General features: G+C 44.9%; 2 protein-coding genes across 4 annotated transcripts in view; one reads left to right on the top strand and one right to left on the bottom strand.

Moving 5' to 3' along the window:
* Nucleotides 1–262: 262 nt before the first annotated feature.
* On the bottom strand, nucleotides 263–12,463 carry LOC136780694 (protein Wnt-10a-like). Of its 2 annotated transcripts, none has more exons than XM_066739255.1 (5): nucleotides 12,442–12,463; nucleotides 5,035–5,187; nucleotides 3,717–3,970; nucleotides 2,191–2,477; nucleotides 263–980 (listed from the first exon to the last, which is right to left on the bottom strand). In XM_066739255.1, the coding sequence occupies exons 2-5, from the start codon at nucleotides 5,121–5,123 to the stop codon at nucleotides 450–452; spliced, it is 1,161 nt and encodes a 386-aa protein (XP_066595352.1). In that variant the 5' UTR covers nucleotides 5,124–5,187; nucleotides 12,442–12,463; the 3' UTR covers nucleotides 263–449. The 2 variants fall into 2 exon arrangements, with proteins under 2 accessions (XP_066595352.1, XP_066595351.1); XM_066739254.1 differs by lacking the exon at nucleotides 12,442–12,463 and adding an exon at nucleotides 5,835–5,882 and having other exon boundaries at nucleotides 5,035–5,690.
* Nucleotides 12,464–12,466: 3 nt separating this feature from the next.
* The window catches only part of LOC136780695 (protein Wnt-6-like), an 8,967-nt gene continuing 7,894 nt past the window's right edge, over nucleotides 12,467–13,539 (top strand). For both annotated transcript variants that reach the window (XM_066739256.1, XM_066739257.1), the window contains exon 1: nucleotides 12,467–13,287. In XM_066739256.1, coding sequence (XP_066595353.1) covers nucleotides 13,220–13,287 — 68 coding nt within the window. In that variant the 5' untranslated portion in view covers nucleotides 12,467–13,219. The remainder of the gene's footprint in view (nucleotides 13,288–13,539) is intronic.

The following is a 13,539-nucleotide window of genomic DNA, read 5'->3' as shown; positions in this document are numbered from 1 at the left end:
ATATGCTTCTTCTATCGCTCGATCGTGCGTGCATCGCTCCAAATCCTCTGGCACAGATTCTCCGCCAAGGTCTCGCCGCTGCTCGATCGATCGGCGAGAAGGCCGTCGTATTAAAAGGGCTTCGTATAAAAAATCTAGCATTCTTCTCTGATGAAACTATATATATATATATATATATATGTATGAACGGTGGATGTTATAATTTTGTGTTTTTTCAAGGAACTCGATCGATTTATTTACTTGTTTGCGCGTGTCGCTTTTGTATACATTATACATGATTATCGATATTGTTATATTATTATTATTATTACTGTAATTAATGATATTATTACTAACGTACGATTATCATTATACGATTATTCGATGCTAATAATACTGTCACGGAGCTTGACACTCGAGTAGCGTTTAAATAATAAAATTAATTCTATATATATATATATATGTATAAATTATTTGCAAACAGTGATCCATTCCTGGACGGTGCAGTTTTGGCACTGAACGAAGCAACACCAGTGAAACTTGCAGGCACACCTCTCGGTCCGTTTCTGTCTGACGACATTGTATCCTCTGCCGCAACAGAGGCTGGCGCAACCGTCGCCACCAGGACTAGTCTTGTTGCACCTGCGACCAGCCGTACCCGCGATGTCAGTAGTTGCATCCCTCTCGCAAAAGTTTGGCGATTTTTGGTAGTAAAACAGCTGCTTCGCCATGTCCCTGGGTTTCTTGTTCTTCCGGGGGGAGAGTCGCCGTCCTCTTCGACCCCGACCGTCGGCACGCCGCCTCTTCGAACTCCGTGCGCGATTCAGCGGCGTGACGTTGCCGAGATTGGTCTGCGCCACCAAAACAGCACCCCGGAAGCGGTCCTTCAGCGTCTTCCCTACCAAACGGAAGTCTGGCGCCACTTTCCAGCAAGTCTTCAGCTCGCAAGAACCGGACATTCCGTGGCACTTGCAACGGAGCTGCATATTCGTCGCTACTGCCTGTAATTCGAGTGGAATAGTCAATGTTTTGTTATACGTAAGCGTATATAGTGAGTGAATTGAGAGGATATCGGTGCAAGGTGTTGACTTGCGTTTTCAGTGTTTTTGAGAAATCTATGTTAATTTTCATGCTGCATATGGGATTTAAGTTTTCCGTTAGGGTATTTATAGAGTATGATTAGTATAGAGGTTTTATGTTAAAAAGTTAAAGGTTTGGCGAGGGTCTAGAATTATGTAGCAGATTATTTTTTTGTTGAGAATGTTACTTGGCTATTTGTTTATTGATTTTTTCAATTGTTCAGACGCTTAAAAAGTTCTGGAGTGAAGTTGCAGGAAGATGTATATTTTTGTAAAGGCTAATACAGTCTAATAATTTAGTAAGAACGTTCCGAGGATATCCAAATGGCTTGTTGATGTACTTGGAATAACGTAGGATATGTGCGTTATTTATAGAATTAACTGCAAGAGAGATTATTTTTTTGTACTGGATCTTTTAAAGATTTTTTATTTGTAAAATTGCTGCCAGAGAGGTTTTATGCAAAATTTTGAAATCTTCAATAAATTCTTTGATAAATAAACAAACTTTTCTTATATGCGCATCATTCGGGACATGCTTCAATAGTAGCAACCCCTATAGTATAATATATTAAAAAATTAAATACCATCCAAAATTTAAGTTTTACTCGGCATCCCTAAGACTACGAGAAAATTTTCCTAATCTCTTTCAAATGATAATTATTCCCTTAATTTAAGCGAATCAAGATAGAAGCACCTAGATAATCAATAAGATATTATCAAGGAAATTTTGTCTTCGCAATAAAAGTCTGAATTTACCACCAATCTTTTTGAAATTTTCACTATCTTTTTAAACTACCTCAGATATATTTTTAAATCAAATAAATTACGATAAATTTAATCAATATTTACTATTTTCAATCAGATATTTATACTCAGTGCCAAAAAATTCCTTCAACTCAATTTATACCTCTTTCCGATCAATATTACCTACTATTTCTCTCCACGATTAAAGACAATCCGCAGTACTTGCAATCCGTTAAAGAAAATGCCAAACCACTGCCCGTCTATTTTACCTGTATATATATATATATATATATATATATATATATACCTTTTCACCAGCAATAACAACAATTTCAGCCTCTCTCCACAGGATACCTAAAAAATGAGAATATACCGTAGAAAGACTCACCAAACGTCCAGCTTGATTATTGTGCAAATTAACAGTGGACTGTATGTCTCCAGCGCGTTCCCTGCCATCGAGGAACTGCTTGGAGAACTCGATGCCGTAATCGAGATTGTGCGAGCAGCCGGACCATTTCCATTGGGTGGTCTTGGCCTTGGCCGACGGAGGTTTGCCCTTGTAACTGGAGGGATCGCAGCCGCAGGAGAGTAGCCGACCCATGCTGCAGGCCCTGGCGACGCTGTGAGCAACCCCCGCTGCCGATATGGCGTACGCGAATGCGGTCTCCCTGTAGCCTGCAGCGCGCCAAACAGATTGATAAACTGACTTCCGACACGTGCCCTCTCCCCCCTTTCCCTTCACCTCCTCTTTCCGCTCTACTCTACTCTCCCCCCCCCCCCCCATCCACCCCCAGATCGACAGCTGCCAACTGATTACACGAGGAAGAAGAAGAAGAAGAAGAAGAAGCTGCAAAGAGTCAGCAGCGGAAGATTCGTCGCGGTTTCTCATCGGTTCTGCTACCACTGGGTGGCCGCCACATTAAGACGTCTCTCTCGCGAAAGCCCAAGCTCTTATTGTCGATTATACAGGGATACGCTGCGCTATTGCTCCCATTGCTATGCGTAGAGAATAACCTGACAGTCAGCGAGAAAAGGTAAGATTAGCGTGTCCGAGAGAGGCCAAATTTGTCACGGTGGATTAAGTTCCTTCGACTGGTTCACTGGAAAACTCTCCATTATATATATACCTATGGGAGTCGTCACGCGCGTTTTCGCAAAATTTCCATTAACCAGGTTCGGAGGAACCGGTGAGAAAGAGAAAGAGAGAAAGAGAGAAAGAGAGAAAGAGAGAGAGAGAGAGAGAGAGATGGATGAAAATAAGGTGAGAAGTTTACAGGATCAAGAGCGAAATGTAAAAAATTGTGTAAATGTCGAATAACAATTTCTATATATATATATATATATATATATATATATATATATATATAAACAGAGTCAAACACACGTATATATATAATACAAAAGAGTAGATGATCCTTGTTTCCTGTGACTCGTCAGAGTCGCGCACTGTTTGTCGTTTGTCCGCAAAGCCGTCGCTATCTAAGGTAAACTCTTCGGGAGAAATATGCGATGTCGACACCTCGTTTTATAGCTTGTTTCGCGTAGAAGAAAAGATATAACGATCGACGGGCGAAGATAAGCGCGCGCGCGAGAGAGGTAGGTAGGGTTGCTCGGACCGAGCTGGAACGTCGCGTCGTATAGCAGTACGTGCTGGGGCTTATAAGCTTTCAAGTCAGGTGCGCTCTCGCGCATTCGTCCGACACGATATATGTTTCCTCTGGGGACGCACGTACGCGCCACGACGAATTTATATGTCACACCGGGACTCGAAGAGAGAGTTTTCGAGCAGGACAGGTTTTTGGTTTTTTCGCCCCGTCCCACCTCGATGCGTCACACACGCTACTGCGCTATATATAATGTACATATATACGCAGTATCATATAGTATAACTACTATATACAGCACAGCACTCACCTCTCTGAAGCAGAACGCTGTTCTGATGATTTCGAGTGCTACCCGTCAATGACGAACAGTTCCACCTGTGCCACATGAACTGATGCTGGCACTCGGAAATGGCCATTCTGAGGCCCTTTAGCGCCGCGTACGTCACATCCGGGTTCCCCTGGCAGAGCTCGCGTTGTTCCCTCGTCAGTCCTGGTATTCCGTTGCAGATCACCGCTTTACCGTTCACCCAATCATCCACGGAGTTGCTCATCAAACAATTTGCTCTGTAAGAGAAACGTGTATATGTACTTGTATCTATATTATTCGCATGTGTCTGTGTGTATATATATATATATATATATATATATATATAGAATATTCGATCGGATAGATGAGACGAAATGGCATTACCAGCGAAGAGCAGACGCGTCTGTCGTTGGAGATAGCGGACCTATTGACCTCGGCCCTCGTAAAATCGAGCGAAGCAAAGCAGATGCGTATATATATATATATATATATATATATATATATATATATATGCTATAGTTTATACGTGTATGCGACTGGACGTCTCTCTTATCTGTATAACAGGGCCGCTGTACCGCGCGGCTACAAAAATTAGCGGACGAGCAAGCAGCAGCAGCAGCGCAGGAGCAAGCGTGGGAAAGGATATCAGGTTATTGAGGGTTCCCATTACCGCTACATCGCTATCTTTCGCGCTATTGATGATCTACCGAGAGCAGATTAATGATCTAACCACCGTCCGACAAATTACCCGAGACACCAGAAAATTTTGCCCTGCCCCTTTTGTCACCGAAATACCTATATACACTCGCTCGCACACACGCACACACGCGCGTAAGAAAATTCCCCTCACGGTATATCCCATTAAACGCGAAATTCCATGCCATCCTCCTCCTCTCTTTCTCGTCTCGTGCAGTACGCCATCTTGGATTCTTCAACGATCCCTTCGATTATTGCAAAAATGCGGGACACGCGTTCGTGTATATCTCTTTGATTCTCACTCGCCCCATCTCTCTCTCTCTCTCTCTCTCTTTTTAAGTCGACTTTCGAGGGCTTGAAAAATATCACGTTTGAAAAATAAAATCAAGATTGTATAAACATAGTGACGGAGAGAGAGAGAGAGGGAGATTTAATTGGTTTCTAATCTATCGCGACAAACCCGTATCGTTCCGAGACATAACAAACCGAGTTAACGACGAGAAACGGTCCGGATGGATTCTATTTGATACATATATGTGTGTGATATAGATGAAGAGTGTCTTTGTGCTTGTCTGTTTATATCGAGTATAAGCGTTTAGATATATACACATGCAGATATACTCACCGACGGTACTCCGTTAAGAGGATCAGGAGGGTAGCGAGAATTGGTCCGAGTCCGATCCTGGTGACGATCGTTGCTCGTGACGCAGTCATTCTGTCATCGCCCCCTCCTCCTCTTCTTCTTCTTCCTCTTCTTCCTCTTGGAGGATCCTCGAGTCTATACACGAGAGCCGTGTTCGTTGGTTCCTCTCTCCCTCTCTCTCTCTCTCTCTCTCTCTCTCTCTCTCGGTTGCTTGTACAAAGCTTATAATATAGTAGATATATAGAGTTGGGTGGTTGGTCGGAAAGCGCTAGGGCGCCCGCGCGCGCGCGCGCTCACTTCTAGCGCGGTCTCTGTGATCAGCGGTCTCGGCACGCGTCGAGGACTCCTCTTCGCCCCCGGGCACCGGCCTTTCTACTTTGACGCGTTGCCTGCCTTTTACCAAGAGATTCGAGAGCAGACGCTTCTTCTCCTCCTTCTCATTCTCATCATCGTCATCATCATCCTCCTCCTCCTCCTCATCCTCCACCTCCTCCTCCTCCCTCTTCTTCCTTCGTCCGTTCTCCTTTCGCAGCTTAGGGGTTGTTGCAGCCTCGAAACACCGCCCGGGGACAAGCGGCCCTCGTCTCGATGACGATTCATCGAACCACGCAACACTCCCCCCTCATGATCCTCCCTTACTATATATATATATATATATATATATATATATATAGTCGTACAGCAACCTAATGACTCATTATCCTATTATACAGAATTTCTTCACCAAGTTTTGCGTAACAGAGTAGATATATATATATATATGTATATGTATATGTACAAACACCGATCACAAACGGAAGAATCCTCGCTACGACATGGTTCAATTTCCGGATCTACTGGCGGATCTCAACAAACTGAGAGCAAACTAGAGAGAGCCTCGTGATGTCTGTGTCTTACTCTGTCTCTCTCTCTCCCTCGCTATGATGAACTCGCGCAATGCGCACGCCACGAACGGAACAGAACGCCTCTTCTCCCATAGGTAGAGAAAGGAAAGCTCTCCGGAGAGGCGAGCCAGGCCGAACGAGGATTCTACAACCCCCCCCACTCCACTCTCTATGGACTACCTCCACCCACCCCCTTCCTCCCCACCACCACCACCACCTCCACCACCACCACCACCACCACTACCACCACCTCCACCGACGACGATTGAAAAATTTCGCAGAGTTCCACTTAATTTGCACTGCGAGCGGAGAGCAACGAACTAACGAGATTCTCTCCTGGTGGTTGACGTCACCGTCGTCCAAATAGCCAATTAGCGGGCTGCACTATTGACGGACTTTGACAATTAGGAGGAAAGGACGCGCGTGGCTGACGCACGCCCCCCTCCAAAAGGAGATATACCATAGGTTCGATCGATCCAATCTCGCCAAAGCAAACCGGCTCGTTCTCGCAGGCGCATTTCTATTGCTGCAATATTTACTTGGCCGCGCGGCTAATTAGAATCCGCATGCCGTTGAACAGGTGCAAGCGCGTCCAGACGGTCGTTGCGCCACTCGAATTCCAATTCTCTCCCAGTTTATCAGGTATTTTGTATGAAATCGATGTATAATAGTGGTGCTGCCGTTGCTCCTATGCTATACATACGTGTGCATAGTGGTGGTGGTGGTGGTGTTGGTAGCTCCGAGCGCTGGAATCTTTTAATAAAATGCATACCTAGCGAACGAATTTTCTCCTCGCGCTGTGCTCCTGTCTTTTATATATATACACGCATACACGGTATATCGAGGGAGAGAGAGAGAGAGAGAGAGAGAGAGAGAGAGAGAGACGGATTACACACAGGGGCTTGTTTTAAAAGCGTGTTCGAGCACGCCAACAATGGCCGTATTATTGAAATTCTTCTTTATTGGACGAAGAAATCAATAACAAGTTAAAAAAAAAGAGGACAAACGCACTTCCGATTTAGCCTCTGCTGCGTGAATGCGTCCTTTTGACGAATACATTTAGTGCGTCGACTGCCCTATGATTAGCTATTGTGTATAGTGAAAAGATGAAAAAGAAAAACTTGGAGACTCGCATATGTCGTCGTCACGCCCCCATATCCTTTCGGGATCTTTGCGTCTCGAGAGGGTACCGGGGCTACCGGTTGCATGAATCGGGCCTCGCGCTCTCGCCTTCTCGCATCATCGGTCCTTGGGAAATTTTCGGATTCGACCGACGACGAATTAAGCTGAAGACGAGGACGAAGAGCGAGCCGATGGTGCAGAGGAAGAAGACGTTCCGGACAACCGGTAAAATAAGCGCAGAAGCAATATCCCCCCTCCCCCAGACTACACGCACAGTTACGCAAATCCTGCGTCGCTAGATAAAATCGGATTATGTTGTATATATATATATGTGTGTATGTGTATAGAGAGAGAGAGAAGACGGGTCGAAACGGAGATTAACGCGTTTTGTTATGGGGGAAAAGCAGAAGCGGCAGTTCCAATGGAGGATATCCGTTACAAAGTGGCCACGCTCGAGAGAACGATCGACGAGGGATACCTGTGTTCGAATGCGTCCGAGCGTCGTCAATTTGCTCGCTAAAACTACTTATCCGAGGAAAATAATCTGCTTTTTATCCAGGGTTATAGAAATTCTTTGTCCCGTTCAATGGACCGTTCCTTCCTATACACCTTAATGCGCTTTTCGACAGTTTTAATCAACGCTGCTAATACCACTCTTATACTCCTCTACCGGTATATACCCGTGTACCTATACGTGTGTATATATACATATATATACAGACGCTCTATCGATGCCCTTTTTCCTTTCAATATTTTTTTCCCTCTTCTTTTTTTTTGCACGTACGCGAGAGGCCACTCACTACACGTCCGATCGCACAATAGCGCAGACCTGTAATCCGTTGTAACGACTGGAGAGGATCTCCTCCTCTCATTGTGCAGCCGATTACCGACGGACTTTCAAGGAACCGGTAAGGCGCGCAGCGAGCCGAGGGCCACCATGCTCGCCTATTATATGCCGAGAGCAGGAGCCATCATCCCACAGGCCAGGGATTGGAAGAATTCCAATAAATAAATATATATGGGTGTGGCAACAGGCGGGACCCAGCCTCATTGCCACCTCCGAACCTGTCCAATCTCACACTCGTCCAAATTTTATCATTTATCGCGACCGGCAAAGCCTGCGCGTATTGCGCGCACGCATTCTCTCTCTCTCTCTCTCTCTCTCTCTCTCTCTCTCTACCTCTCATTCTCCCTCGTCCAGTTTAATAACGTCCCGGACTCTTTGACGCGACGATAATGCTCGTTCGTATAATAGCGCAATTAACACTTCTTTGTTCGATCCTGCATCTTCGGATCAACACTCATATATATATATATATGTGTGTGTGTGTGTGTGCGTGTGTATAACATATGGGATGTACCAGCGAAGACACAATCTCGATTATCTTGGTAATTACGAGAGATATCAATTTTTTCCTACATCGTTTTTAGAAGCTTCCCTTGATTTACTAATTACGAACGGTTTGATAAATAATTTATATATAAGTATTATGATTTCGGAGTTGAGTGAATTTTTACGCTCGTCTCTTTTGCTTTGATTTCAATTGTACAACCTGTATATCTTTTATATATATATATATATATATATACAAGTCGGTTCTGTTTTTTCTTTTGCATTCCGCATCATTATGGAGTATATTATATATATATATATATATATCTACACATAGGAGGGTTAATTTCTGGACAGCAGCAGGAGCATCAGCATCAGCAGCAGCGACGGCTTGATTAGGAAAGGCCGAGCACGTTTATGAGCGGTAAATCACAGTTCCTGTTGCCGAGGCTAAAATCGTCCAACGCGATTCGCGCTCACGGATCGATTAAGCATCGTTACGTCTGCATCTCAGATATATATCGCGCGCGTTGGCAGATTACACACGCTCGAATCTCGCACCAATCTGCGATTCGTTTCAGGCACACAATGCTTGACCCTTTCCCACGCTACCACCTCGCCTCTCGCAGCGTCACTCGCGCGCGCGAGCTATTCCAACAAAGAAATCGCTCATCATTATATATATATATATATATATATATATATACATGTATATATATTCTTATGGATTCCTCGCTATTTACATTAGGACCGAGAGGCAGCCCTCTTATAATTAGCCAGTAAGGCTAATTGGTCCCGCCTGAAATTGTTATCAATTTGCTGTGACGCGCTTGTTCCGTCCAGGTCGAATTAACGACGCTATTAGCGCTCTCGTAATTAATTTAATGAACGATTTCGATCCGTGCGAGTCGTCAGATTCGACGAGGGTCCGGGGGCTCCGAGAAAAGAAAATGGAGAAAAAAGCCAAGGCGATAGGTATAGGTATAGCATACGCACACAGACACAGGAATATATAGACATGGTACAGGTATAAGGTAGGTAGCCGTGCAGGTAGAGCGGATAGAGCATGGCATAATAAAAAAAGAAAGCGAAGCAAGCCGCTCACTTATGACGATGCTGTTCTCTTCCGCGGGTGAATGAAAGCTCGCAATGAGACGGTCCAATTGGAATAATCTAGCTTATACATATATGTGTGTGTGTGTGTGTGTATAGCTGCAGCTTTTCCAAGAGGCTCGCCCATAAACACACACACACACACACGTACAGGGACGGGGAATGGAAGAAGAGAAAAACTGGTATATATATAGAGACGGAAAATTAAGTAGTACGATAGACGTCGACTCAGACGCAAAAGTCGAGAAAAAAGGGAGGTATTTTTGAGTGGCACCGTGACCGCATCGGCCTGCTGCTTCGTAATTAACAATCCATTTTGTATTCGGCTCACCTGATCGCGACGTGTGCGGTCCGTGACGTCATAATTCGGGGCCCCTCCGAGGCGTACCGCCCCCTTAATGCGGGTTCCGACACCTCGCGCTCCAGCACGCACTTTTCTCACTCTCCGCGTGCGTTGTTGGCGCGCATGCCGCATGCACACCCCTCGCGCCTCGCCCTCGACTTCACACGACGCCAATCGACGCCAAATAGCCAGCAACGGTATCATTCGTCATCCGGTAATTTGCCTCTTCAAATGGAAACTATATCTTATCGCGCGTACTTTTTAACGTGCTTTTTTTTCTTTCCCGAGCGTCATATTTGTCCTCCTCGCCTTATCGTCAAAATCTTATCGTTTTCTCGTCAAGAATTTTTCATGTCGAACAGGGATTTCTCCTTGTTTCCGGGACTCGTGCGCTAACTTTTATATATATATATATATATATATATATATATATTCTTTTATCTCGCTTCCTTTCGGTTCGTACACGGCCAGTGTTATAATTTCAGCCGGTTTCAGGGAGGTCTCGGAGCCTCCGGGCTAGCAGCCTCGGTTCAATGAAGTCATCAGCTAGCGCCGCACCGCCCGGCACTCTGTTATTATGCCGTGGTACCGCGCCACCAAGCTCGCTTTCTTCGCTCTCCCCCTCCCCCTCCTCCTCCTACCTCCCAGCCTTTAACATACTCACGTATATTTACTATATTCCATATATATATTTAGCTGTATATATATATATATATATATATATATATAGACGGAATTCGCGGATGATCGTATCGCATCGTAGAGCCGTCACCGCCTGGGAAATAGAAAGTCTATAGGCGAAATTTACGATCGAGTCGACTCGTAATTACCATTGTGAAAACGTCCAGTCGATTCTACATGTCGCCTCGCTCTCGTTGCACGCGATTAGCACTAATCCGCCGCTATATGGCGATGATCGGCGCAAGGAATTACTTGGAAAACTGGAAACGACCAAAGTGGACCACGAGAAGGTTGGCGAGGGAGGGGAAGGGGAAGGGGAGGGGGGATACGGGACGATTGGACGGAAGGAGCTGCATTCCCCGCTAATTAGTCTCACCCATAAATTACTGGCTATTCCGCGTCTCTGTTGTTCACCAGTCGGTGTATTAACACCGGACCACCACGCGGATCCACCCACTTTCTCTCCGTGGACCACCTTCGACCAAAACTATCCGCATGCTCGTAAATCTACCGAGAAAATCCTCTTTCCATAAAAACCATTCCGAAGGAAAAGGTCTTCATTACGCTGCAGCTAATTTTAATTGATTTTATATATATGTAGTACACTTCTACACAGTTGCTATATATATATATATATATATATAGAGTGTATATATTATAGGATTCGAGCGAAAGCCACTTTAGGAAAAATTCGCCAAAGCCGGTAGTTCCAGTTTCGTTTATATGAAACTGTAACTCTACTCTTGATCGTTAATTGGAAAATCGAGATGAGAGGAAGGAAGGAAGGAAGTGTGTATCCCTCAGGAATGGATCACTTGTAATTAGCTCGTGTCTGTATTACGGTGCTGTATAATGTGTAGTATGTGTACTATATGAAGTATATATATATATATATGTATATTCAGGAGGGGATGCACGGTGAGAACGCAGCACACGAGCAGGTTTGCAGAGAAGAAGGTATTCGTATAGCTTTGTCGTGGGGCGGCGAAGATGAAAAGGCCCACGGAGATCCACACGCCGACAGCTTAAGCCCTCAATAGACCGGGAAGAGTGGCTGAGCGGTTGAGCGGACGAACGGTTGTGCGTCTGTGTAACGGAGAGAGAGAGAGAGAGAGAGAGAGAGAGAGAGAGAGAGAGAGAGAAGTGGGAGGTCACCTAGACGGAGATAGAAAAAGATGAAGAAAATGCAAAATTAAATTATTGCTTCGATATGCAACTATTGTCAAATTAAGCATCAGAGAAAATTCTGAATAATTATTGTCGGTACTCGAATTCCTCAAAATAAAACGCATGAAGAGGGAGTTGAGAGAGAACGAGGTGGGAGTAATGTGGAGATAAAGAAGAAGCAATAATATAAAATTGCTACTATGTGGAAATATTGACAAGGCAAGAGAAAACTTTTGAAATAATTCTCGTCGTTACTCGAAAATTATACCTGTGCAATAAAGAAAAAAAAAATAATATACAAGGTCAACCGTGCGAAAGAAAGAAATGGAAAACGCAAAACCAACTTGTTCCTAAATGCTATCATCAGAGTGACAGAAAATTGTCTAAATAATACTCTACCGAAACATTATCCAGTTGCCTCTGCAATAGAGAAAATCACGCAGGGGATTTTCTAGGGAAAGAGATGGAAAAGCGAGTGGAGAAAATGGGGTACGAATAGGGAAATATTGTCAAAAGACGAAAGAGAAACTTCTGGATGATTATATTATGGTTACTCGAATTGGAAACGTAAGGCGCGTGGGGAGCAAGTTTTATCGGAGCGTGTATATAGCGAGAGTGAACGAGAGAGTGAGGGAGAGAGAGAGAGAGAGAGAGAGAGAGAGAGAGAGAGAGAGAGAGAAGAAGGAGAGTAGTAGGTTTGGGTTGGTTGGTTCCCTCTCGGGGCCACCGGGCGGCGCGGCTCTTACCTGCTTAGTCGTGGTAGCACGCAGTCTTCAGCGGTACTCGAGACGAGCCATGCTCTGATACACCTATTCGACTCGACTCGTCCGCATACAAATCAATGGGAAATCTCGCGGCTCATCTTCGCGACTAGAGAAACTGTGTCTTTCAGTGATGGAACAGTGTAAATCAGGATGAGAATCGGTCGCTAAATATGGGTGGTAGCAGCAGCAGCAGCAGCAGTAGAAGCAGAAGCAGAAGCAGCAGACGGTAGCAATCAAAGGCGAGTAGAATAGTTGTGGTGGTGGTGGGGGAACGCGAGGCGTCTTTTTTTCCCCCTCCCACTGCACCGTCCCGGAAGAGAGAAACATATACAGAGATAGAGATAGATATATACTTTATCGAGGGAGAGAGAGTGTGTGCGTTACAGACTCGAGGAAAGCAGAGCAGAAGGAAGAAGTGGGGGTGGCTGTATGTCAGTGGAGGGGTGCTTTCCACCTTGAGTAGAGTGGGGCAGGAAACAACCGACTCCACCGGAAGTTCCATCCTCGAAACGACATCCACCTCGTACCTACCCATTTTCGCTAGAAAAAACCAACAATTTCGACATTTTTTACTACGAGCCATGGCTCGTGGCTCGCCGAGCATCTCCATCTCCGTGTATAAGTGTCAGTGAATCGTTCGCAAGTCTGTATAGAGGACCGGGGAAATGGTGTGCGACGCCGAGTGACGGAGAGGGCGAGGAAAAAATTTCGACGCTGTGTACGAGAATTTATCGAGAGTATAGAAAGAGAGGGAGGGGGGATGGAGATGCGTTTGATTTTTATGGCGATCTGCCTTCTTCTTGTTACACCGATCACCGGATCTTTCTGGTACGTATATATATAGGTCCTTATATTTTATTCAATCTTTTGCGAGCTGACGAAGCGAGAAGAGAGAGAGAGAGAGAGAGAGAGAGAGAGAGGGAGAGGCCTAAAAACGTATAACCAATATCCATCTTTTTATATACCTCCTTCTGTTTTTCATCATCATCATCATCATCTTCTTTTCCTCGTGTTCTTCGGCCTCGTCTCTTTTTGCCCTCTCTCGCGGATAAAAAGCTTTTGAATAACGAGCTAGCCCTC

The sequence above is a fragment of the Prorops nasuta genome, unplaced genomic scaffold (assembly GCF_024137725.1).
Source record: "Prorops nasuta isolate Cenicafe-Biocafe unplaced genomic scaffold, Cenicafe_Pnas_1.2 PNAS00019, whole genome shotgun sequence".
Lineage (NCBI taxonomy): Eukaryota > Metazoa > Arthropoda > Insecta > Hymenoptera > Bethylidae > Prorops > Prorops nasuta.
The sequence above is the reverse complement of the archived record's forward strand: the minus strand, read 5'-3'. Positions and strand labels throughout refer to the sequence as shown.